This window comes from Rhinopithecus roxellana, chromosome 10, assembly GCF_007565055.1.
Source record: "Rhinopithecus roxellana isolate Shanxi Qingling chromosome 10, ASM756505v1, whole genome shotgun sequence".
Taxonomy (NCBI): domain Eukaryota; kingdom Metazoa; phylum Chordata; class Mammalia; order Primates; family Cercopithecidae; genus Rhinopithecus; species Rhinopithecus roxellana.
Window position 1 is genome coordinate 134394534 of NC_044558.1, and position 26123 is coordinate 134420656.

At 38.2% G+C, this 26123-nt stretch overlaps 2 protein-coding genes across 8 annotated transcripts in view; one reads left to right on the forward strand and one right to left on the reverse strand.

Moving 5' to 3' along the window:
- The window catches only part of INTS13 (integrator complex subunit 13), a 32712-nt gene extending 31270 nt beyond the window's left edge, over positions 1-1442 (reverse strand). For 4 of the 5 annotated variants that reach the window (XM_030938667.1, XM_010379855.2, XM_030938668.1 and 1 more), the window contains exon 1: positions 916-1442. The gene's annotated coding sequence lies outside the window, so the exon portion shown is untranslated. The remainder of the gene's footprint in view (positions 1-915) is intronic. The other variant, XM_010379851.2, reaches the window with a different exon arrangement.
- Positions 1443-1492: 50 nt separating this feature from the next.
- Positions 1493-26123, forward strand: part of FGFR1OP2 (FGFR1 oncogene partner 2) — a 29421-nt gene continuing 4790 nt past the window's right edge. Inside the window, exons 1-5 of one of the 3 annotated variants that reach the window (XM_010379856.2) lie at positions 1493-1824; positions 17521-17669; positions 20232-20349; positions 21915-22057; positions 24800-24913. In XM_010379856.2, coding sequence (XP_010378158.1) covers positions 17535-17669; positions 20232-20349; positions 21915-22057; positions 24800-24913 — 510 coding nt within the window. In that variant the 5' untranslated portion in view covers positions 1493-1824; positions 17521-17534. The remainder of the gene's footprint in view (positions 1825-17520; positions 17670-20231; positions 20350-21914; positions 22058-24799; positions 24914-26123) is intronic. The other 2 variants (XM_010379857.2, XM_010379858.2) reach the window with 2 other exon arrangements.

A 26123-nucleotide genomic window follows, 5' to 3' on the forward strand; every position in this document is an offset into this window, starting at 1 on the left:
CTCAAGAAGACTTGGTAGGGAACATGAGTAATATGTTCAAAGAAATCTGTCCAACAAAGGACAGTTTAATGAGGTCATGACCAGAAAGCAACGGTATCAATACACCATATGAGGCTGTTACTCTACCAGGCACAGACAAAATTAGTAGTGCATACATTTTTGGTTTTGCTTTTAAAATGAACTTAAAATTGTCAGAGGGAAACATTTCGACATTTAATTGTACTTGTTACAATGTAACTGTTACATATACGAAACATAGTGACAAATACTCTTGAAATACACCTTTATGATCCTTGCTAATTGACGTTCGTCACATATAAACCCCAAGCCAGTATTTTTGGACTTCCCTCCTAGAAAAACGTTTGAAGATTTTTGAAAAAGGGGGTCTGGGGGGTAGGGGTGCGTAATTAACAGGAAAGTGGAGCGACAGCAAAAGAAAAGGCCAAAACAAAGATAAATATCTCCTAAGATAACCGCACATCAGGTCTTCGCCTTAGGATGAGGACCCCAACTTCACACTCTCCCCTTAGCTTTTGAAACATCACAGTAATTTACAAGGTAGAGCAGAAAAACTTAGTTGTTACCATCACACTGGTGTGTAGGAAGAAATTTAAAACTTTTAAAACTTTTACTTATTAAAACAGAGCATATGGTACTCCCCTGCTTCGCTAACAAAATCTTATACTGAATAGACAATCCACATTCGAAAAGCACATGGCAAGCAGAGCCAAAGTGTTAATCAAAACGAACTGATTTCTTACGATCCAGCTATTTTCACCTCCTGCTTTCAAGACGCATCTCCCCTTCACGCAAAACTCTCTTTGAGAAACCTTCTAGACCCACTTTGCTGCAGGGTGGGGGGTGGAAATACAAGGTGAGTGGATAAGGAAGATCTCAGGATCGAGGTTCGCTTACTTTCGTGCCTGGTCCTGCAGTGAAAACGAAGAGGCTATGGACCACAGCCTCTCTGGAAAAGGCTGCTGGCTGGGTGGGGAGAGTCAGCGCACAGTCGGGAGTGTCTGGTGCCACAGACAGGGGACTATGCTTTCCCCGATCATCTCCTAGCACACCGGTCCTTCCCAGGCTTCCTAAGAGCAAGAGCGCGCGTGCGCGTGCACACTCACACACACTCGGGCTCGCGCGTGCGCACAGCGCTCTCCGACAGCCCCGCCAAGTCTCCCTTCCCCCTCGGAGGGCCCGGCTTCCCAGTCGCCGAACAGGAAGAGGGCGGGGCCAAGGAGGAAAAAAAAAGCCTCCACCCCTCGAGATTTTCCACCCATTAATTTTCCCAGTCACCCATTGGGAAGCAGGATCTGGGCGACCTGAAAGCCTCCCCAACAGCGAAGTACCAACCACGGCTCCCTAAGCGTAGGGCCCACCCACCCGGTGTCCCCTTCTCGGTCTCTCCACCCTGGCCGGTTTCCCCCGGAAAAACTCGCGAGACTTTGCGAGAGGCCGCGCGAAGGCCTGGAAGGGGAGGAATAGGGAGGGACATAGAAGGACCCCGCCCCGCCTTCTCGCGCAAAGCGGAGAGTGGTCGGTTGTGCCCCATCGTAACGCGAGGAAGGAAATCTCGCGAGGCTGGAGTCCTCCGGGAGAGCCGGTTGGAGGCGGTCGGCGGAGGTGTCTACCCAGCCGGTGATGGAGCTGGAGGCCACTGTCTTCCCGGCCACCCCTCCGCTGCCTCCGTGCGACTCTGCGTCTGCTTGCTGAGGAGGCGGATTAGGGGCGGGGAGTCTCTTCCTTTGAGTGCCTAGATCCCGGTTAGTAGAGGCTTTGAGTCCGCATCGCCACAGCTGACGGCTGCGAGGGACTAAGAGCAGAGTAAGTGGACTAAATCCAGGGACGGGAGCAGGGGTGGGCGAGTCGGAGGTGTCCTTCGCTGGGGCAGTCTTTCGCCCGGGCCGGTGCCCTGCGCCTCTTGAACCACCGGCGCCCAGCCCTGGCCGCTTCCCGCCGCACGTTCCTCGCTCCTGGGAACCGGACTTCCTCTCTGCACCCCTCCAGCTCCGTGCTCCTTATAATGGAGATGGGGTGCGAAAAGTTTAATGAAAAGCCTTGGCCCTAACGCTATGGACACACCTTCCGTATCTACTTTCATCCTGCCTTGTCCACCTGCGGGCTTACCACCGGACGGGGGACCCTTTCAGTCACCTGTTTGCAGCGTCTAATGGAGATAACTTGTTTCTTGAAACTGCTCTCCAAGGGGTATTACTCTTTTCTGGTTTTCTTCTTGCCTTTCTTCTGTATCCCATCTCTGATAACGGTTCCAATATCTGTCCTGCTATCCGAACTCGAAAACCAGGAATCATCCTTGGTTCATTTCCACTCACACTGCATTGTATTATTTTTTTTTTTCGCCAGAATTAGTGCGGTTGCCCTCCCGCCCCCCGCCCTCCACTGGTTTCTCTGCTGTAATGCTTCCATAGAGTTATTCTAAAATACATGTTTATCTCTGTCCTTTCCTTAAACTTTTTAGTAACCGTATTGCTGACAGAATCAAATCCTGATTGTTAAGCACATCATCATTCAGGATCTTTTAGTCTGCCCCAATCCATTTTACCTTTTAGTCTTGCTTTAATATCCGACCATACCAGACTATACTGGCTATTTCCCCAAACATGCCATGCACTTTGACAGCTCTGTACTTTTCTACGTGCGGTACCATCTGTCTAGGATATTTACTGTTCCTCTATTTTACCGCCTATCAAAACCCAATTCATAAATCATTGTCTTCTCATACTCCCCCAGGTGACATTGATACCGCTGTGCTCCCTACGCATTTGAAACATTTCTTCTGCAGTATTTATTAGGTTGTATTATTTGTTTCTGTGTCTGTCTCTCCTGCCAATTTGAACCTGGGTCTGTCTGGAATCAGGTCTTACTCATCTCTGAGAAAAAGTCCAGTACTTGACACGTAGCAAGCATTATTTATATATACATATGTATGTTTATTGGAATTGAATAGTTCTAAAGAATTCACCATAAGAGTTCTTCATCCTTTAAAATCATAGAATTTTGGAGCCAGAAGGAACTCTGTACATTGGCTTAAAGGCTCCTGACCTGTTTTGAATGTGAGAAACCCTGCACTTCTAATACACACGCAATTGTACTTTTAGTAATTGTTGATTGAAATTACGTATAATGACAGAAAACTACTGTGCTTTTAAATGATTTTTTATTTTATTTTTGTAGTATCTTTATATTTGAGAAATGGAGCAGAAATTTCCATTCACTACAGACAGTGCTTGGAGTATGTGCATTCAGGCAACTCTTCCACTGACTCCTTCGCCTGTAGGTTAGAAATAGCTGGTTTATATTAGGTTCCTTCTTGAATTGTCATAACTGTTTAAACATATGTATATGAAACTTATATTCAGCCATAATTCTAAGGGAACGTGTAATTTTTTAAAAAATCCTCTAGTGTCATTACTTCCAAAATCTTTCTTCCAACTTTAAAAATTAATTTTCTTCAGAAAGTGTCTTTATACAGTTCCAAACATGTATTCATTCCACTATTTTCAAGGACAGTGAAAATTTTATTTGCTTTCAGATTCAGTGATATGTCTGAATAAATCTGTGTACATATGTACACAGATATGTCTGTGTAAATGCTTATTTTTATATGTAATTTACATGCATTCTTTCTTGCATTCTTAAGATTATAAGTTTATATGAAAACTATGACTATACCTTTTAGTTTTTTTATTTTCATATGGGTCAGTTCATATAATATTAGAGACGTATACCTGAACATGAAAAAATTTAAACTAGATTGGTGACGTTTAAAGACACATCTGTGGTGTATCAGTAGCCACAGTATTTCTGTTTAGATGTAGTGGTAGGAGTAGTGGATTGGCGGATAAGGGAAACAAAGTTTCCAATCAGTAAACATTCATTGATCTTATAATTAATGTGACGCCTAATTAAAATGGTTGCTAGGCTTTTATTAATTATCTAGAAAATACTTGAATTTTTTTTAGTCTTTAAAATTTCTCTTACATTTCATATATATTCTCATTTATTTTCTGAGGTTGGCTTGAAAAATATGACTTGAATTTCCTTAAATTTTTCTTAACCAAAATCTGAAAGTAAACAGCTGGCAATTGCTGTCTTGGGTGGGTGGTGGTTTCTCTTTTATCAGTAGCAGAATGTTCTGAGCCTTCTGCCAGGAGTCTGACTGCAAAAGTCTTTGGGTGGTAAAGTGGGCGAGAATGTGACTAATGCAGAAAAGAAAAAAAAAATTTTTTTTAACTTGCTAAAAAAAAAAAAAAAAGATTCACCTGTAATTTGGACCTGTCTAGAGAAAATAATGTAAGTAAGTGTATTATGGCCAGTTCAGATAGGCACTATAAAAATAGGTCAAAAAGTTTAGAATATTCCTTTTTTACTGAAGTCTGGTTTTTTTTTTTTTTTTGAGATGGAGTCTCGCTCTGTCGCCCAGGCTGGAGTGCAGTGGCGCAATCTCGGCTCACTGCCAACTCCACCTCCGGGTTCACACCATTCTCCTGCCTCAGCCTCCCAAGTAGCTGGGACTACAGGCACCCGCCACCTCGCCCGGCTAATTTTTGTATTTTTAGTAGAGATGGGGTTTCACCGTGTTAGCCAGGATGGTCTCAATCTCCTGACCTCGTGATCCGCCTGTCTTGGCCTCCCAATGAAGTCTGTTTTTTAAAATTTGAAACTTGTTAGAGAGTTTGGAAAACAGTCTTCTTCCTCCCACTCCACTTCCTGGCCAAAAAAGAGGGGAAACACAATGATCTTCAAAAAAGGTGATAAAGTAAATGCATATTAAAAAATATTTTAAACTTTTGTGTGGTTTCACGTACAGGAAATGAACATGCAAATTCTTAGTAACTGTTGTCACTGTGTCTCTGAAATGCTAAAAAAATTATGCTTTGAGCTGTCTGCTGTTTATAGTTCCTTTCCGTGAATAGGTAGGTTTTTATAGTTAACAAATTTTAAATGTAGTTCATTTTAATAATAGTATTTCATTATGCAGTCTGGAGAGGAGAGAGTATTTTTCATAAAGTGGATGTTAATTGCAATTTTAAAAAGCCAATCAGTAAACATTCATTGATCTTGTAATTAACTGTGACACCTAATTAAGATGGTTGCCTGCTAGACTGTTATGTCTGGAAAATATTTGAAATTTTTTATTCTTTAAAATTTGTCTTCATATACATTCCCATTTCTTTTCTATGGCGGCTTGAAAATTTTTAAAAATATCTTGGATGTTCCATTTGTGGGGTAGGGTCAGAGAATTTACTTTTTTTTGTTTTCCACTTAATGAGATTGAAATGATTTCTATATAGGTAAAAAGCAAACAGGACCCTGGGAATCCAGTGTGGCTTAAGAATAGGATACTAGACTGGGGATTAGAAGTTCTATTTTTGTTAGTAGTTTGGCTCTTTCCTTTCTTTGTGGCGCTGTCATTCGGCTTTTTTGTTTGTTTGAGTTGGAGTCTCGCTCTGTCGCCCAGGCTGGGGTGCAGTGGCGCGATCTCAACTCACTGCAACCTCCACCTCCCGGGCTCAAGCAGTTCTCCTGCCTCAGCCTCCCGAGTAGCTGGGATTACAGGCGTGTGCCACCACACCCAGCTAATTGTTGCATTTTTAGTAGGGACAGGGTTTCATGTTGGTCAGGCTGGTCTCGATCTCCTGGCCTTGTGATCCGCCAGCCTTGGCCTCTCAGAGTGCTGGGATTACAGGCGTGAGCCACTCAGCTTTTTAGATTTGGAATTCCTGGGTCTATTTCCTCATTGGTAAAATGGGAATAACACTTGTCCTCTTGCCCAAATGACAGTATAAAGTAGTTATTGCTCAGATTCAGAAGGCTACCAACAGTTTGAATTAATTAAAATTATTACCTCGCAGTTTTTTTTTTTTTTTTTTTTTTTTTTATGAGACGGAGTCTCGCTCTGTCGCCCAGGCTGGAGTGCAGTGGCCGGATCTCAGCTCACTGCAGGCTCCGCCTCCCGGGTTTACACCATTCTCCTGCCTCAGCCTCCCGAGTAGCTGGGACTACAGGCGCCCGCCACCTCGCCCGGCTAGGTTTTTGTATTTTTTAGTAGAGACGAGGTTTCACCATGTTCGCCAGGATGGTCTCGATCTCCTGACCTCGTGATCCGCCCGTCTCGGCCTCCCAAAGTGCTGGGATTACAGGCTTGAGCCACCGAGCCCGGCTACCTAACAGTTTGATTTTCCTCTAGGGTACTCTACAGATCCATTTGGATAGAATTAGGTTAGAGAGAAGGCAAAGAATAGGTGAAGCAATTTTAAAGAAGAAAACAGTGACTTATACGTATTAGCAAGAGTTTATTTTACAGCTGTTACATTTGAGGCAATGTGGTATTGATGCAGAAATAAATTGTCATTTTAAGAGGGCAGGTTTCATCATGGTTCTAATTGCATTTCTCTAATGGCCGATGATGTTGAACATCTTTTCTTGTTTCTTATTTGTCCATATCTTTTTGGTTCACTAGTAAAGTCTTTTATTCATTTTTATTTGGATTATTTTCTTACTGTTTTGAGAGGTTTTTATGTATTCTAGATACAAGTCCTTTGTTGGATAAGTAATTTGAAAATATTTTCTCCCAGCCTGTAGCTTGTCTTTTCAAACTTTCTAAACAGTGTCTTTCCCAGAACAAAAGTTTGTGGTTTTGATGAGGTTCAGTTTATCAAATTTTTCTTTTATGAATCATGCTTTTAGTGTCATGTTTACAAAAACCTTTGCCTAACCCCAGGTCACAAATATTTTCTCTTAATTTTTTCCTGGAAGTGTTACTGTTTTTAATTTTGCATTTAGACTTATGGTCCATTTTGAGTTAATTTTGGTATAAAGTGTAAGAATTACATTGGGATTAAACTTTTGGCATATAGATGGCCAGTTCTTCCAACAACATTTGTTTTAAAAAGCCAATCTTTCTCCTTTGACTTGCCTTTGCACCTTTTTCAAAAATCAGTTGGTCATTTTTGTATGGCCTTGTTTCTAAACTTATTCTGTCTCTTAGCTCTATGCCACCTTGATTGCAGTAGCTTTATAGTAAGTCTTAAACTTTGGTATTGTGAAAAAAACTCTGAAAAATAGTTTCTTCAACTTTTTTTTGTTTTCATAGTTGTTTTATCTGGTTTCTTTGCATTTCCATAGAAATTTTAGAATTAGCTTGTCAATTTCTCTAAAAAAAATCTTGCTGGGACTTTGATTGGAAATTGCACTGTTTGTAGAACAGTTGCAGAAGACTTGACATTTCGGCTGGGCACGGTGGCTCACGCCTGTAATCCCAGCACTTTGGAAAGTTGAGGCAGGAGGATCACTTGAGGTCAGGAGTTCGAGTCCACCCTGGTCAACATGGCAAAACCGTGTCTCTACTAAAAATACAAAAATTAGCTGGGTGTGGTGGCGCACGCCTGTGATCTCAACTACTCTGGAGGCTGAGGCAAGAGAATCGCTTGAACCCGGGAGGCAGAGGTTGCAGTGAGCCAAGATCGCACCACTGCACTCCAGTAGCCTGGGTGACAGACTAAGACTCTGTCTCAAAAAAAAGAAAAAGAAAACTTCTCTACTATGTTGAGTGTTCCAGTCCTTGAACACAGTATGTTTCTCCATTCATTTAGATCCTCTCTAGTTTCTTTCATTAGCGTTTTGTAGTTATCAGCACAGATTTTGTATATGTTTTAATTTATGCCCAGGAATCTCAGTTTTGTTTTGGTTTTTTCCTTTTCTTTCTTCTTCTTTTTTTTTTTTTTTTTTTGCTATTGTAAATGTGTGTTTAACAAAAAAAAAGTTTTGGTTTCCATTTGTTTGTTGCCAGTATATAGAAAAACAGTTGATTCTTGTGCTTGTATCCTGTGACATTGCTAAAATCATATATTAGTTTTAGGAGTTCTTTTTTGGATTCTTTGGGATTTTCTACCCAAATTGATAGACATCAATGTTGGCTGTGAAAAGAGGCCGTTTTATTTCTTCTTTTGCAACCTGTATGCTTTCTCCCCCTTCCTAGCCTTATTGCACTAATGTATTGAACAGGACTGGTGACTGGAGACATCCTTCCCTTGTTCCTAATTTTATTGGGAAAGCAGTCAGTCTTTCATTATGAAGTATGATGTTTGCTATAAATTTTTTGAAAATGCCCTTTCTCAGTTTAAAAAAATCCTCTTCTAGTCCTAGCTTGCAGAAAATTTTTATTATGAAAGGATGCTGAATTTTAAAGTAATACTCCAATTGGTATGCCTAAGTGATTTTCTTCTTCGTTGGATTACACTGGAGACAGCCTTGAATCTGGGATAAACTTGCATTGGTCAGGGTATATTACTCTCATTATGAGTTGCTGAATTTGAGTTACAAATATTTCCTTAAGGATATTTTGTTTATGTTAATGAAGGATATTAGTCTGTGGTTTTCTTGTATTCTCTTTGGTTTTGGTATCAGTAATACATCATTTTACGAGTTTAAAAGTACAAGTATTTCCTTTTCTTCCATTCTTTTTTTAGGAAATTCTATAATAATTGGTGTTACTTCTTTAAATGTGTGATAAAATTTGTCCTTGAATCCATCCAGGTCTGGAGATTTTTTGTAGATTTCTAATTACAAATTCAGTTTCTTAAAATAGTTATAATAGGGCTATTCATAGTTGTCTGTTACATCTTGTGTGACTTTATGTAGTTTGTGTTTTTTGAGGAATTAGTCCATTTCATTTAAATTATCTGATTATTGTGCATGGAATTTATTATTGTATTCACTTATCCTTTGAATGAATTAGAGGCCTGTAGTGAGATCTCGTCTTTCCTAATATCCCTTTTTTCCTGTTCCTTCTTTCCATTAGTAATTTATGTCTGCTCTCTTTTTTCTTGGTTAATTTTGCAGGAGGTTTTTCAATCTTTATTTTTTTCAAAGAACTGACTTTTGATTTCATTGGGTTTTCTCTGTTGCTTTCCTGTTTTCAATTTCATTGATTTCTACTCTTTATTATTTCCTTCTATTTAATTTAGGTTTATTTTGCTCCTCTTCTCCAAGTTCCTAAAGGTTGAGGCTTATATAATTGATTTGAGATCTTTCTAATTTTCTAATATAAGCATTTAATGCTATAAATTTGCTTCAAATTTACATATATGCCAAAATTTTTGATATTTTGTATTTTCATGTTTATTTAGATCAAAGTATCTTCTAATTTCCAGAGACTTCCTTTTTGACTTATTATGTAGAAGTACATTGTTTAACTTTCAGATGTTTGGAGATTTTCTTGTTATATCTTAATTACTTACTTTAGTTTGATTTCATTGTAATCAAAGAGCTTCATTTGTACCGGCTGGGCGCAGTGACTCACGCCTGTAATCCCAGCATTTTGGGAGACCGAGGCAACTGGATCACCTGAGGTCAGGCGTTCGGGACCAGCCTGGCCAATGTGGTGAAACCCTATCTCTACTAAAAATACAAAAATTAGCCAGGCATGGTAGCATGAGCCTGTAATCCCGGCTACTCAGGAGGCTAAGGTGGAAGAACCGCTTGAACCCAGGAGGCAGAGGTTGCAGTGAGCCGAGACTGTGCCATTGCACTCCAGCCTGGGTGACAAGAGTGAAACTCCATCTCAAAAAAGAGCATAATTTGTATGATTACAGTTCTTTTAAATTTGTTAAGGTTTGTTTTGTGATCCAGGATATGATCTATCCTTGTGAATGTCTTGTGCACTTAAAAAGAATGTATACTCTGCTGTTGTTGGTTGTAGCATTTCATGAATATCAATTCAAGCCATTTAGTGGATGGTGTTCATTTTGTCTATATTCTTGCTGATTTTTGTGTACAGGGTCTGCCAGTTACTGAGAAAGGAGTGTTTAGTTTTTCAGCAGTAAGGGTGGGATGTGCCTATATATCCCTTCAGTTGTTTGAGTTAGTGCTTTTGTGTTTTGAAGCTCTTTAATTATAGTTGTATATATATTTAGGTTGCTTATGTCTTCTTGGTGAATTGGGCTTTTTATCATCATGTAGTGTTCCTCTGTCCCTGGTAGTTTTCTTTTCTCTGAAGTTTACTTTGATACTTACTTATTTTTTGAGGCAAGTCTCACTTTGTTGCCCAGGCTAGAGTGTAGTGGCATGATCATGGCTGACTGCAGCCTCAACCTCCTGAGCTTAGGTGATCCTCCTACCTCCACCGCCCAGGTAGCTGTGACTGCAGGTGTGTACCACCATGCCCGGTTAATTTTTTGTATTTTTAGTAGAGATGGGGTTTCACCATGTTTCCCAGGCTGTTCTGGAACCCCTGGCTTCACGATCCGCCAGTCTCAGCCTCCCAAAATGCTGGGATTATATGGGCGTGGGCCACTGCGCCTGGCCTTGTCTGATATTATATAGCCACTCTAGCTCTTTTCTTAAATATAATGCCTCTATGGTATGAGATATAATTCACATACCATACTATTCACCTATTTAAAGTATACACTTTTAGGGTTTTCAGTATATTCAGAGTTGTGTAACCATCACAACAAAATTGATTTTAGAACATTTTTTCCCCACAAAAAGAAACCATGTGTTCATTAACAGTCACTTCCCATTCCTCCTACCTTTTCTTACTCCCCCAGTCCTAGACATCCACTAATCTACTTTCAGCCTCTAGATTTGCCTCTTTTGGACACTATATAAATGGCGTCATACATTGTCTTTGTGACTGACTTCTTTCACTTAGCATAATTTTTTCAGTTTTCATCTATGTTGTAGCCTGTTTCAGGACATTATTCCCCCCTACCTTTTTTTTTTTTTTTTTTTTGCCAAATATTCCACTGTATGAACACATCGTATTTATTCATTTATCAGTTGAATAATGCTGTGAACATTCACGTACAGTTTTTTGCGTTGACATACTTTCATTTTCTTGGTGTGTACCTAGGAGTGGAATTGTTGGATCACATGTTTAACCTTTTGAGTAACTGTCAGACTTTTCCAGAGTGGCTATACCATTTCACGTTCTTTATGTCCTAGCCAGTACTTCTATCGTTTCTATTATAGCCATCTTAGTAGGTATATCTCATTGTGGTTTTGAATTGCATTTCAGTGATGGCTAGTTATGTTGAGCATGTTTTCATGTTGTTAGCCCTCTGGTTTTCTTTTGACTAGTATAATATATCCTATTTTCCATCCTTTTAACTTTTTTTTTTTGGAGACAAGGTCTCACTGTGTCACCCAGGCAGGAATGCAGTGGCACAGCCAGGGTTGACTGCACCCTCACCGTTCCAAGTAGCTGAGACTACAGGCATGTGCCACCAAACTCAGATGATTTTTAAATTTTTTGTAGAGACAGGGTTTTGCCATGTTGCCCAGGCTGGTCTTGAATTCCTGGGCTCAGGCGATCCTCCGATCTCAGCCTCTCAAAGTGTGAGCCACTACGCCCAGCCTGTCCTTTTACTTTTAACCTACCCATATCATGTTTAAAGTGAATTTCATATAAATAATGCATAGTTGGATCCTCTTTTAAAATTCTGATCATCTATCTTAATCCATGTGTTGAGGACATTTATATTTCGTGAAATTATTAGCATGTTTGGATTTAGTTCTGCCGTCTTACCATTTGTTTTCTTTTTGTTCCTTTGATATTCCTTTGTTTTGCCTTTTCTCTGTCTTTTGGGTTATTGAACACTTTTTAATTCATTTCAATTAACCTATTGTAGTTTTGACTATTATCTCTGTACAGTTATTTTAGGGATTTCTTAGGAATTACAATATATGTAAATTTTTAAGTCTACATAAAATTGTTATTTTTACAACTTCCAGTGAAATGTAGAAATCTGATCACTATAAAAGCCTTTTTAGGCTCCTCCCTTTTTGTTGTAGTTATATATTTCCCTGCATAAATTAAAAATCTCATTAGATAAATATTATAATTCTTGTTTTTAAACATTAGATGTTTAAAAGAACTAAGAGGAAAATATTTACCCAGATATTTATAATTTCTGTTGGTCTCCCTTTGTTCTTGATGTTCTAAGTTTCCTTCTGACAACGCTTTGCTTCTAACTGAAGATTATTCTTTATAATAAGTCTACTGGAAATAAATTCTTCTTTCTCTTCAGCTGAGTGATTTTTATTTTACCTTCATATATGAAACATTTTTGCTGGATATAGAGTTTTGGGTTGAAAGGTCTGTTCTTTCAGCATTTTGAAAGTGTTGTTCTACTTTTTACTGGCCTTCATTTCTGATGGGAAACCTACAGTTACTCAAATTGTTCTGTATGAGTAATGTATCATTTTTCTGTGGCTGCTTTCCAGATTGTTTCTTTGTCTTTAGTTTTCAGAAATGTGATGACAATGTGTCTGGACTTAGATCTTGTTGGAAACTCCTATGTGGGGTTTCCTGAGGACTGGGAACGATGAAGACAAGGTTTCTTAGAAAGAAGCAAAGTGTTATATCGTCGAAATGTATAAGTTTCAACTATTGCAGTTAAATATGTTTTTATATTATTGGATGACAAGTTAGAATGCCCTTGGGAGAATACACAAAATATAGTATTTTAGTGTGTGAATATTGTGTCTTTTCAATAGGGGATTCTTCTAAGGGATTCATAACATAAACATACTAGTATATTTAACAATATTGCCCGGCATGGTGGCATGCACCTGTAGTCTCAGCTGCTCAGGAGACTGAAGTGGAGGGTCTTTGGAGTCCAGGAGTTCCAGCGTGGGTGACAGCAAGACCTCATCTCTAAAAATAATTAAAATTTAAAAAAAAATAATAAATATTTCTAAACCATAGAGGCAACTCTATAAAATCTTAGAGATGTTCAGAAAGTTGTTTAGGAATGGTTTTAGTCTTTGATTCACCATTACAGTTTTTCTTTTTTTATTTTGAGACGGAGTTTTGTTCTTGTTGCCCAGGCTGGAGTGCAATGGTGTGATCTCAGCTCATTGCAACCTCCACCTCCCAAGTACAAGCGATTCTCCTTTCTCAGCCTCCCAAGTAGCTCGGATTACAGGCTTGTGCCACCACACCCTGCTAATTTTTTTGTATTTAGTAGAGACGGGGTTTCATCATGTTAGTCAGGCTGGTCGCAAACTCCTGACCTCAGGTGATCCACCCACCTCGGTCTCCCAAAGTGCTGGGATTACAGGCATGCACCACCACACCTGGCCTACAATTTTTCCAGATTAAATTTATTTACAAATGAAACATGAATTGACCAGTATCCTATGCTATGCAAGGTAAGTTTTCCCATCTGTGTTTAATATTGTGGCCATTTTTTTTCTACTTAAATGAAATGTTTCATAGAGTAGTATCTATTTGAGGTTTTGTTTTGTTTGAGATGGAGTTTTGCACTTGTTGCCCAGGCTAGTGCAATGGCGCGATCTCGGCTCACTGCAACCTCCACCTCCCGGGTTCAAGAGATTCTACTATCTCAGCTTCCTGAGTAGCTGGGATTACAGGCACATGCCACCACACCAGCTAATTTTTGTATTTTTAGTAGAGATGGGGTTTCATCATATTGGTCAGGCTGGTCTCGAACTCCTGACCTCAGGTGATCCACCTGCCTCAGCCTGCCAAAGTGCTGGGATTACAGGAGTGAGCCACCACGCCTGGCCCTGTTTGAGGTGTTATGTGGTACTATCAAGTAGCCATTCTGATTGTGACAGTTTTTATCTTCATGGATCTTAACAACTTGATGGTCATATGGTTCTTTTGAAAATTGACAGGCCAAATTTTGTGTATCTGTCATGGAATCTTTGAACTTCTTAATGGATTTATTTTACAGTTTCATATGAGGCCTTTGCGTAACGATGTTTAGTCAAAGCATCCCGCTTCTAGTAATGAACTTTAAGGTATTTCTATGGTATCTACAATATTGTTTCTACCTTTATGATAGCAGTTATATGAGGCAGCTACCATCAAGCCATCAAGTAGTTGATGTATTGTTTTTTAAAGGATATCGGAGGAACCTCTTCTTTGCAGCATTTCAGATAAGTGAATTATTCTAAAAGCATATCAGCTATTCGTGTATATATTTACTTTTAGTTAGTTGCTCTATCTTAGTGGACTACAGTTAAGTCACTTGATCAATCTAGCTTCTGGTAAGAAATTGAATTTTACCACAGTAACTGATGTACCTGTTGCATATCAAGCCTGATATTGCTGATTTTTGTTTTTAAGATAAAACCCGTTAACAAACAGTAAAGTCAGGATTTGGTACTAGAAAATTCAAAAGTTTTGTTTTGGACTTGAATACTTCTTGAGTTATGGAATCACAATCATGAGATTTTCCTTGCAGTAGGTAAAGGTTGCTGAATTAACACTGTTACACCAGTGGATGGTAATATGAAAAAGAGAGAGTAACAATATTTCATAATTACTCAAGTGACAGAAATTTTGGGTGGTTTCCTTTAGCAACAGGGATTTACTATGCATGATAACATGAGGTTTAAAGACCTAGGATAACCTCTGAAGATGCTTTTATTAATTCAGTTGAGGTTTATAATTGCTCTGAGGCAGGGAAGCTAAACCTTAGCTACTGAATTAAGGTATACGATTTCTTTCTTTTTTCTTTTTTTTTTTTTTTTTTTGTTTTTTGTTTTTTGAGACGGCTCCTCACTCTGTGGCCCAGGCTGGAGTGCAGTGGTGCTATGGCTCGCTGCAACTTCCGCCTCCCAGGTTTAAGCGATTCTCCTGCCTCAGCCTCCCAAATAGCTGGGATTACAGGCACCCCCCACCAAGCCTGGCTAATTTTTGTATGTATGTATGTATTTATTTATCTATTGAGACAGAGTCTCTGTTGCCCAAGCTGTAGTGCAGTGGCGCAATTTTGGCTCATCGCAACCTCTGCCTCCCAGGTTGAAGCGATTTTCTTGCCTCAGCCTCCGGAGTAGCTGGGATTATAGGTGTGTGCCCCCACACCCAGGTAATTTTTGTATTTTTAGTAGAGATGGTGCCATGTTGGCCAGGCTGGTCTCGAACTCCTGACTTCAAGTGATCTGCCCTCCTCGACCTCCCAAAGTGCTGAGTGAGCCACTGCACCCAGCTTAAGGTACGCAATATAATAGGCAGGTGGGGTTTTTTATGTCATGGTGTTAATGCTCCCAGAACACAGTGTACTATTTTTGTACTCAAAAAGATCTATCATTATGTAGGAAGACTGTCTAGACTGAGGGCTGTCTAGCTATCTGATCATATATAGGACCTTACTGCATTTTTTTTGGAAACAGATCCTATCTATTGCATTTGTAGATGTTACGCTTTAGTGAATAAAGAAGGGTTCTTCTTGTAGTGGTCCCAGCAATATCGTTTACAGATTAGGACCGTTAGAGAGTTCTATTACTTGAGTTATATTAAACCAAGATAAACTTTATTTTCTCTCAAATCTTTTATAATTTGTTGTAGAATTTCAGATTTGTCTTTTATTATTTTCACCATCTGTTACAACCTATTATTTTTACTATAAAACCTTTTTTTTGGTTATTTCATTTTTCTTATTACAAGTCAGCGCCCGTCCTTTTTTTTTTTTTTTTTTAATTTTGCTTTACAGACAGCTTTAAAAGCTTACTCAGAAGGATCTGATGTTCTATAGTAATGGGATTAATGGAGTTGTAGTGATGTCCATTTAACCCATTTATGTTAACTTTCTTAACAAGTAAGAAAGTTGTCTATCTACAATTTTAGATAATTCCCTTTGGAAATTTAGAGGAAGTACAGAGTATTGTTGGGCGCTAATGGCTCTCTCAGAGCAGCATCTTTGGATAGATTTTGGGTAGTTGTCCTTTTGGGTATTAGCCAGTATCAGACAATATTGGTTCCTTTAATGGCCCTTTACTTGTCATATTTTCGAGTATCCTTATCTAAACCTCCTGAATCTTACAAGACAAATCTTGTGGTTGTTTTCTCTAGAGAGCCAGAAGTTATATTAATTTCCAGCTTGTTTACTTCCTAAGGCTCCATGGAAATGTCTGGTCATATATTGGACATTTTCTAAATTGGTGATTTAAATAACAGGAGAAAGTCTTCTGAAATTGCCTAATATGTTTTATGAAATATTTTATACTGTTGAGTTATTTAAATCTTCTCTTTTCTACTTCTTGCTTTGTGTGTGTGTGTGTGTGTGTGTGTGTGTGTGTGTGTGTGTGTGTGTGTATTGGAGGGGATAATCATTAATTGAACTAGTACAGATCTATAGTCCAGGGCAGTGTTATATAACAGAGTCCTGAATTCTGTGGCAAATCGCTGTTTTACTAAAGTTAATGAAAATCTTTGTTTGTAACCCTTCACTTGGATCTACACCAAAGTTTTAATTTAACTTCTGTAGACCTGGCTTCTGGCCTGGTAATTTAGTGTGATTTTATTTTTTGAGAAAACTCGGAAGAAAGGATGGCTTGTATTGAAAGTTAGGTAAAACTTAGTAGAAAGATAAAAGATTTCAGCCGGGCATGGTGGCTCACGCCTGTAATCCCAACACTTTGGGGGGCCCAAGGTGGGCAGATCATGAGGTCAGGAGATCGAGACCATCTGGGTAACATGGTGAAACCCTGTCTCTATTAAAAATAAAAAAAAATTAGCCAGGTGTGGTGGGTGCCTGTAGTCCCCCCAGCTACTCGGGAGGCTGAGGCAGGAGAATGGCGTGAACCTGGGAGGCAGAGCTTGCAGTGAGCTGAGATCATGCCATTGCACTCCAGCCTGGTCAACAGAGCGAGACTCCGTTTCAAATTGAAAAAAAAGAAAGATAAAAGATTTCAAGGGGGGTAAGTTTCAGAAGAAACTTAAGTTTTGGAAAGAGACTGTTTAAAATTATTAAAATTTTGTTTGAGGTTTCTGCATACCAGTTGAAGAAGCTGACAATTGACTGTTTCATCTTTTGTCTCATAATTTTTTCAGCTACTCTTAAACATATTACTTACTGATTTTAACATATTGGAAGTTTCTTGTAATTACCAGTTTTGTCCTAAGTCAAAACTTTTTTTTTGCAATTTACTAAGGAAGATGCAAATGTTAGAATTATAATGCAACTTTATGTAAGAAGTAAAAGTTCTTCCAAGAGGAGGTTAAGACTTTGATGTAGCATGACACATTGAGGCTACTTTGGCTGGTCAGCAGTGTTTGTGAACAGTGTCTCAAGTGCCCTGACCAAGCAGAGGTTAGGAAGCATTCTTACAGTCAGAGATCTGGTGGTCACTTACCCCAGAATACAGAACAACGAACCAAATGATCTTTCTCAAAAGTGACAAGACAGGGAATGCCCTCTTAAAGGGCAAATTTCTATATAACATTATATTCACTGGACATGTACTTTTTTCCCCACTGTAAGTTCTGAGTGTTTTAAATATACTCTAGTTCCGTCTGTAAATCTTTTAACTGTGTTCTAATTTTTTTGTAACAGTGTAAATTTACTTTCAAGTTTGTACCATCCTGACAGAGGCAAAACCACAGTGTTCTTAGGTGTTTTTTCCTCCCTGGACAGTGAACAATACTGTAACAAATGTGTCTTAAGAAGCATATCTGTGTTGACGTGAAACTAAAATAGATACGTTGACTTTGAGTCTTGATTTTAATTTTAATTATAGATATATCTTTAGAAATGAGTTGCACAATTGAGAAGGCACTTGCTGATGCTAAAGCTCTTGTTGAAAGATTAAGAGATCATGACGATGCCGCAGAATCTCTGATTGAGCAAACCACAGCTCTCAACAAGCGAGTAGAAGCCATGAAACAGGTTTGATTTTTCTTGTTCATTCCATTTATCAAAAGCAGTCGTTGACATTTATGTATTGCTGGCTAATTAGTATCTAATTTTTTCAACATTCTCTAAAACTTTAAAGTAGCTTGACCTGTGTATTTCAGATTTACTTTAATTTTGTCGTGTTCAGGTGACATACATGGACATATATTTCTAAACCCTAGATTTGATCACTTATTTTGCTGACAAAGTTGCGCATTTGAGTTTAGAAAATAAATGAATTTGGCCGGGCGCGGTGGCTCAAGCCTGTAATCCCAGCACTTTGGGAGGCCGAGACAGGCGGATCACGAGGTCAGGAGATCGAGACCATCCTGGCTAACATGTTGAAACCCCGTCTCTACTAAAAAATACAAAAAACTAGCCGGGCGAGGTGGTGGGCGCCTGTAGTCCCAGCTACTCTGGAGGCTGAGGCAGGAGAATGGCGTAAACCCGGGAGGCGGACTTTGCAGTGAGCTGAGATCAGGCCACTGCACTCCAGCCCGGGCGACAGAGCGAGACTTCGTCTCAAAAAAAAAAAAAAAAAAAAAGGAAAGAAAATAAATGTATTTGTTAGATCTAGAAACATTTGACAAAGACCAGATAATACCTTTTACTAATGTTGGTACACATTTTGTTCTGTCTTGTATAATGTGGAAATGTTCATATTTTTCTTTATAAAAGTACTTAAGGTGATGCTGTTTAACAACAAAATAGCTTTTGAAAATGATGCAAGGTAATATGTGATTTACACTCTGTGCAGTTGTTATACGCATACTTGTTGCCTTATTTTTTCATTCAATGCTACCAATTAAAGAATACATAAAAAGGGCTTTCTTCTTGCTATTTTTACTGTTGTGTAACAGAATATTCCCATGGGCCACGGAGTTTAGACACTATTTTAACCTTCTTCTGGTAAAAATTTTCAAGTCATTTAAGAAAATTATAAAATCTTTGACATTATGATAGAAATCAGAGGGGGAGAATGTATATTCACAGCCAACTCTCCTCATCTGTTTTGTAACAGGAAGCAATTCTGGGATAGTATTTTTAACAAAGCTACTGGAAATAGTGGAGCAAGTTTAGTTATTTGGTTTGACAACTGTGTTGCCCTAAACAGATTACCTGCATCCCTAACCAACTGTCCAGCTAGACTCAGGCACTTCAGTGAACATATTGAGTTGTTAAAAAGGGAGTTTGACATCTGAAGTTAAGAACCAGGAGTGTTATAATGAATATATTACTAAGTGTCTCGTGAGAATGCCTTGAAAATAAATTAGTGTAATTGTAAAATAAGATTCTCATTTTCTTAATGGAAAGTCTTTCTGCATTTCTTTTGTACATGTGCTATTATTATTATTAAGATATTCACATACCATAAAATTTACTTTTTTGAAGGGTACAGTTCATTGGATTTTAGTACACATTTGCAGGTTGTACAGTATACCCACTATCTGATTCCAGAACATTTTCATCACCACAAAACCTTACATCCATCAGTGGTCTCTCTCTAGTTTCCCCTTTCCTCAGTCTCTGGCAACCACTAATATTTCTGTCTCTATGGATTTGCCTATTCTGGACATTATATATGAATGAAATGATAAAATATGCAGCTTTTTGTGATTGGCTTCTTAACATAATGTTTTTAAGTTTCATCTATGTTGTAGCATATTATCGGTACTTCATTCCTGTTTATTGCCAAATAATATTGCATTGTAGGGATACAGCACATTGTGCTTATCCATTCGTCAGCTGATAGGCATTTGGATTATTTTACTTTTTTGGCTGGTAAGAATATATGCTGCTATGAATATTTGTGTACAAGTTTCTGTGTGGACATATGTTTTCAGTTTTCTTGGGTATATATGTAGAAGTAGAATGGATGGGTCACGTAATAACTCTGTTAAATTTTTTGAGGATCTGCCACGTTGTTTCCCAAAGCAGCTACACCAAGCTTGTCCGACCTGTGACTTGCTGGCTGCATATGGTCCAGGATGGCTTTGAATGCGGCCCAATACAAATTTGCAAACTTTATTAAAACATTGTGAGATTTTTTTTAAAAAAAAAGGTCCTCAGCTGTTGTTAGTGTTAGTGTATTTTATGTGCGGCCTGACAATTCTTCTTCCAGTGTGCTCAGGGAAGCCAAAAGATTGGACACCCCTGAGCTACATCATTTTACATTCCATCAACAATGTATGGAAGGTTGCAATGTCTTCACATCCTCTTCAACAATTGTTATTGTCTTTTTCATTATAATCATCCTAGTGGGATATATTGAATTGCATTCTCCTAATGACTAGTTATTTTAATTAAGCATCTTGTCATGTGCTTATTGGCCATTTGTATATCTTCTTTAGATAAATGTTTACTCAAATCCTTTGCCACTTTTAAAAACGGGGTTATTTTCATTTTATTGTTGAGTTGTAAGAGTTCTTTATACATTCTGGATACTAAGCTCTTATCAGATATTTGTTTATATGTATATTTCAGATATATTTGTATTTATATATAGATATATATATTTGCAGATATTTTCATCCTGCATGTTTTTTTCCCCATTAGTATCAGGAAGAAATTCAAGAACTTAATGAAGTCGCAAGACATCGGCCACGGTCCACATTAGTTATGGGAATCCAGCAAGAAAACAGACAAATCAGAGAATTGCAACAAGAAAACAAAGGCAAGATATGTTACTTTTTGACATTAATCCCGTTTCTAGTCTGTATTCCTGAATCATATTTATTGCTCTTTATCCTGTCCCACATTTGAACGTCTGCCTTGCTTAACATCCTCTTAGATTCTCATCCTCAATAATCCAGTTAGCACTGCTGTTGTTAGCTGTGAAATAACTCAGCTTCATTCTCTGCAGTCCCACTGCTTTGGCCCCCAGATTAGATGCTCAGTCTCTTGCCTGAAATGTCCAAACTTACCTTCCTGAGTCCGGTCTCTCTTCCCCCTTCCAGTCCAATCTGTCTTCAACATAACCATCGATTGATATTTCAAAAATCAATCTGATCGTGTAATTCTTTTTTTTTTTTTTTTTTTTTTGAGATGGAGTCTTGCTCTTTCGGAGTGCCATGGTGCTAGCTCAGCTCACTGCAAGCTCCGCCTCCCGGGTTCACGCCATTCTCCTGCCTCAGCCTCCCAAGTCGCTGGTACAACAGGCGCCCGCCACCACGCCCGGCTAATTTTTGGTATTTTGAGTAGAGACGGGGTTTCACCGTGTTAGCCAGGATGGTCTCAATCTCCTGACCTTGTTATCCGCCCGCCTCGACCTCACAAAGTGCTGGGATTACAGGTGTGAGCCGCTGCGCCGGGCCCTGATCATGTAATTCTTTTGCCTAAGAACTTTTTTTTTTTTGAGACGGAGTCTGGCTCTGCCGCCCAGGCTGGGGTGCAGTAGCCAGATCTCAGCTCACTGCAAGCTCCGCCTCCCAGGTTTACGCCATTCTCCTGCCTCATCCTCCCGAGTAGCTGGGACTACAGGCGCCCACCACCTCGCCCGGCTAGTTTTTTGTATTTTTTTTTAGTAGAGACGGGGTTTCAACGTGTTAGCCAGGATGGTCTTGATCTCCTGACTTCGTGATCCGCCCATCTCGGCCTCCCAAAGTGCTGGGATTACAGGCTTGAGCCACGGCGCCCGGCCTAAGAACTTTCATTATATATTTATTACCTTTTACAGGGACCCTAAAAATCAGTTCCCAGCCTTTCTTTTTTTATCTTATTCCCACAGCTTTCTTCACCGTGAACTCTTTGCTCTTGCCAACACAAATCACTTCCTAAACACATCATCTGTTTTCATGCCTCCCTGCTTAGAAGGTCCATTCCTTCACTTTTCAACTGAGGGAACTCACACTGTACTTCTACAAAGCTTCCACCAATTTTTTTCCACAGACATCTCTTAAATCTCTTTGACTGACACTCCACTCTGCACCAACCACAGGCTTGTTTTCTCTGCTAGACTCTTGAGGTCTGTAGCTCTTTGGTATTAATATGGAGAGAGCCTTGGCTGATATTTAATTGCTCTTTAGTACATCTTTGTTGAAATGATTCTCAAAAAATGAGCTTAAAATGCTCATTCAAAAAACTAATAAGGGACTTCGTTTGGTGTCTCTTATTGTTATATGGCTAGATTTTTGTGCATTGTGTTTTCTTTTTAAAATGTCCTATTCATAAGTTGCTTAGTGGAAAATTTTATGTACTTTTAACTCAAGTTGGAATAAAGTACAGTATTATTCTTGATAGAATTGCGTACCTCTCTGGAAGAACATCAGTCGGCCTTGGAACTTATAATGAGCAAGTATCGAGAACAAATGTTCAGATTGCTAATGGCTAGCAAAAAAGATGATCCGGGTATAATAATGAAGTTAAAAGAGCAGCACTCCAAGGTAATCCATTCTATAAATGTGACCTAAAATGGAAAAGAGAGACGATTGATTATCCTGTGTTCAGATTTTTTTTGTAAAAAATCACAGGTCTCTAGTAATGGCATTTTAACATGATGTTGAATGTTTCATCTTTTTAATTGCCATTTTCTCCTTTTTCTTATTTTTCCATTTCTTGCTTGTTATGTATCATTTTCTGTTTGATTTATAACTCTCACTATTTCTTAGAAACTTTAATTTACACATTGAAAAATAAATTTTATTTTGGATATAAAGGTAAGTCTGTTCTATTCAACATTATTTTTGTAGGGCTATATGCTTTTAAGAAATATTTCTTAAAAGGCTGGGCATGGTGGCTCACGCCTATAATCCCAGCACTTTGGGAGGCCAAGGTAGGAAGATCGCTTGAGGCCAGAAGTTCAAGACCAGCCTGGGCAACATAGTGCGACTCCATCTCTTCAAAAAGTAAAAGTGTTAGCTGGGTGTGGTAGCACATGCCTTGCAGTCCTAGCTTCTCAGGAGGCTGAGGTGGATAGACCACTTCAGCTCAGGAGTTTGAGGTTACAGTGAGCTATGGTCATGCCAACTCCCATCTAGACAACCGAGTGAGACCCTGTCTCTTAAAAAACATAATTTTTCAATAAATTTTTTTTTTTGTTAATAAATTTGTGTATTGACTTCTCTTGCATAAACAAAAAATACTGAAAACTTTTTTTTTAAACCTGAAAGCAGTTTAATGTAGATTTGTTTTTCTTAGGACTATTTTCTGAATAAGGCTAATTCATCCAGACTATAAATCATCTTGTTTATTATAATGGAAAAAACCTGGGGTTGAGGAGCAGACCCAACATATTAAAAGGTTTGCTTCCTTGCCCCAGTATTATATACCAATTGACATCATTTTTTAGAAACAAAGCTGAAGTAGTTAGAAATTAGTGTTTTACCTGCTGTTCATCCCTTTGTCATCCCTGTGTCTATTCCCTTTGGTATGTCCCCATATTTTATGGCATATTTTATGGCAACTGCTATGAAGACAAGTAGAATAATCCTTTCTCACTTATATTTATTTTAAACTGACTTTTAGTTGTTGATATGAAATAAAAATATTAAACTAGATTGTGGAAACTAAGCTGTTACCTGTATTAGATAATGATGATCTGACTATTATTAATATTATTTAAGAAATAGTGATTATGAGCCTTCTTTTCCCCATTTGTTACAGCAGAAATAGGAAAGGACATCTTTTTATATTTCTCTATTATTGAAACACATTTTAGATTCTTTAAAATACTTCTTCCATTTTGGTGCTTGTAGGTGTTTTTCACTTATTAGTAATTAATTCTATTAGAATTAAATACCTATCAAATAGCTCTTTATATGCCTTTATATATTAGAAAACCTAATGATAGGTACCTCTTATGTCAACCAGTAAAATAATAAATTAAATTACAAATCTGTGTTTAATTAAAAAACAAAAAGTTTTCTAATTTTTGCTATTCATCTCCTAATCAAATGGCAATCCATTGATATTTAAGTGGTGATCCTTTGAATACAAAATGTAACTATTGTTAATGAGACCATTCTAAAATCATTTAAATGTAAAGGTATAATAACTATAATAACTAAGACTTTTAAAGGCACTACGAGGAGTTGACTTAGTATTATTAGTAAAATAAATATAATCTTGAGAATTTCTAAAAGGTTTGTATGTTTTATAACCTAAAAATAAAATGTTAAGGATCTCAAGGGAAGAATACCATCTCATCTGGTAGCAACTATGACAGAAGCAAATGTTTTCTAAAATGCATTAGATTTTACTATTCACCAGAGCTGATTTATTAATTAGTAAGGTTAAACACTTCCTAAGATAGCTGTAAGCCATCCTTTTTTATTATGTAGACTGAATTCTTCATCTAAGTTCAGATGATCCTTGCCTCTCATAAAATGACTATTCAGTTATTTGTTATTAATTCTCACTAATACATATTAATGTTTGTGATTTTGATTTTTCCCAAAAAGGAGACACTTTGACTTAATTAAACAAACATTAATACTTGCACTGGATTAGTTATGGGTAATAATAAGATGAATGTACAAGCTTGCAGTATAGTGGGAGATGCAGACACAAACATAACAACCTGTATAAGGGAGGGTGTGATGAATCCCAAAGCAGGGATATGAATTGTTACTGGACTGCTAGAGGGAGCAATATTAACTGTCATAAGGAAAATCTGGAACGGTATCAAGGAAGGGAAGAAAATCTGTCTCAGTCCAGCCTTGAATTAATTATGGTCAGGTAGGTAAACAAGCAGAAGTGAGTGGGCAGAGAAACTTGTATATAATAAAAGCACAAAAAGTATGGTATTCTAGGATGTGTTTAGGTACTAGTGCTCTGATATGCCTAAACACAAAAGTAATTTTACAACACATTTAGGGCTAAGAAACAGAGTTACACATAACAGCGTTTTGGATTGCAGTAAGAGATCCTTTCGAGACTGTTGTAATACAGAACTTTGCCCTTACCTAGAAGTTTTTGAGTACATACTTAAAAAATCAGTAGAAAGTTTCAGAGCTCATTTTTACCCAAATAATGATTTTCATGTTATTTTTGAACAGATGCCTTTTTGGAAATCTTAAAAAAGCAAACATTTCAAACAGTTGGCTAACACGCATGAACTAACACTCATTCAGTTTTTAAATTACGGATGATATCCGTATTAACATTATAATGACTCTATACTACAGATTGACATGGTACATCGTAACAAGTCCGAAGGATTCTTCCTTGATGCATCTCGACACATCCTTGAAGCACCTCAACATGGACTGGAGAGAAGGCACTTGGAAGCAAATCAGAATGTACACTAAATAAACAGTCAACTTTTGGGGTGTGGATGGAAGGGGGGTCCATTTCAAAAGTTCTTTTACATTGAATTTCCCTCCCAGATTAGATCAGCAAATAAATGAGATTCGTTAAAAGAATGTTGTGTCTTTAATAGCCATGATGTTCAGTGTAGAAACTTTAAATCTCTCATTAATTTTCTGTGTGTTATGTACAGCCTGTTAGATATTTGCAGGTTTTATAGGTTATTCAGTCCAACTCTGTATTTGTTTGCTCTTGTTAGCTGTTGCTGTAAAACAGTCATTTCCTTTCTGGACATCAAAGATGTTTTCTTGGCATTAATTTTAACCTGATTTCATAAAAATTTTGGTCAAAGTATTAAATGTTTTAATTCAGATTGTGGATAGTTTGTAGTCCTTTGATTTTGCAAATGAAATTAAAATGCCTTTGTTTAGATGTTAGGATTAAGTATAGTAGTGCTCTCTCCATTGTGTCTCGACTTTTTTTTAACTCACTTGTGGCAGGTCTTTATTGAATAAAGGAAGAATAAACGTAGACAGGGAGTTAGAAACAAAAGACATTTCAAGACAGTTCAAGGGTTATGTTGGTGATACTTCTTGTCTTCCAGACAGTTTTGAAAGCACAGATCTTGCCTCTTGTGCTTGTTAAAAAGTCTGTGATACTTCTCTGAAGATTTTATAGTTAATAAGTGAACCATTACCCTGGCCTATAAAAATGCTGTCCTATTTGAAGTATTGGGTTTTTTCTCATGATGAGCTTTGTTAGACTTGGTACTGAAAAAATCAGTAGTTTTTTTCCTTCTATTTTAAAGGCAAAGAAATACTTGCTTCAGCCAGGCGTGGTGGCTCATGCCTGTAATTGGGAGGCTGAGGTGGGTGGATCACCTGATGTCAGGAATTGGAGACCAGCCTGGCCAACATGGTGAAACCCCATCTCTACTAAAAATGCAAAAAGTTAGCTGGGTGTGGTAGCGGGTGCCTGTAATCCCAGCTGCTCGGGAGGCTGAGGCAAGAGAATTGCTTGAACCTGGGAGGGGGAGGTTGCAGTGAGCCGAGGTTGGGCCATTGCACTCCAGCCTGGCCAACAAGAGCGAGACTGTCTTATAAAAAAAGGGAAAGAAATACTTGCTTTCTGTGTAGTTTTTTAACTTAGGTCAGTGCCATAGGACTGACCAAATCATAAGTTGAGGATGCTGTTGGTATTCAA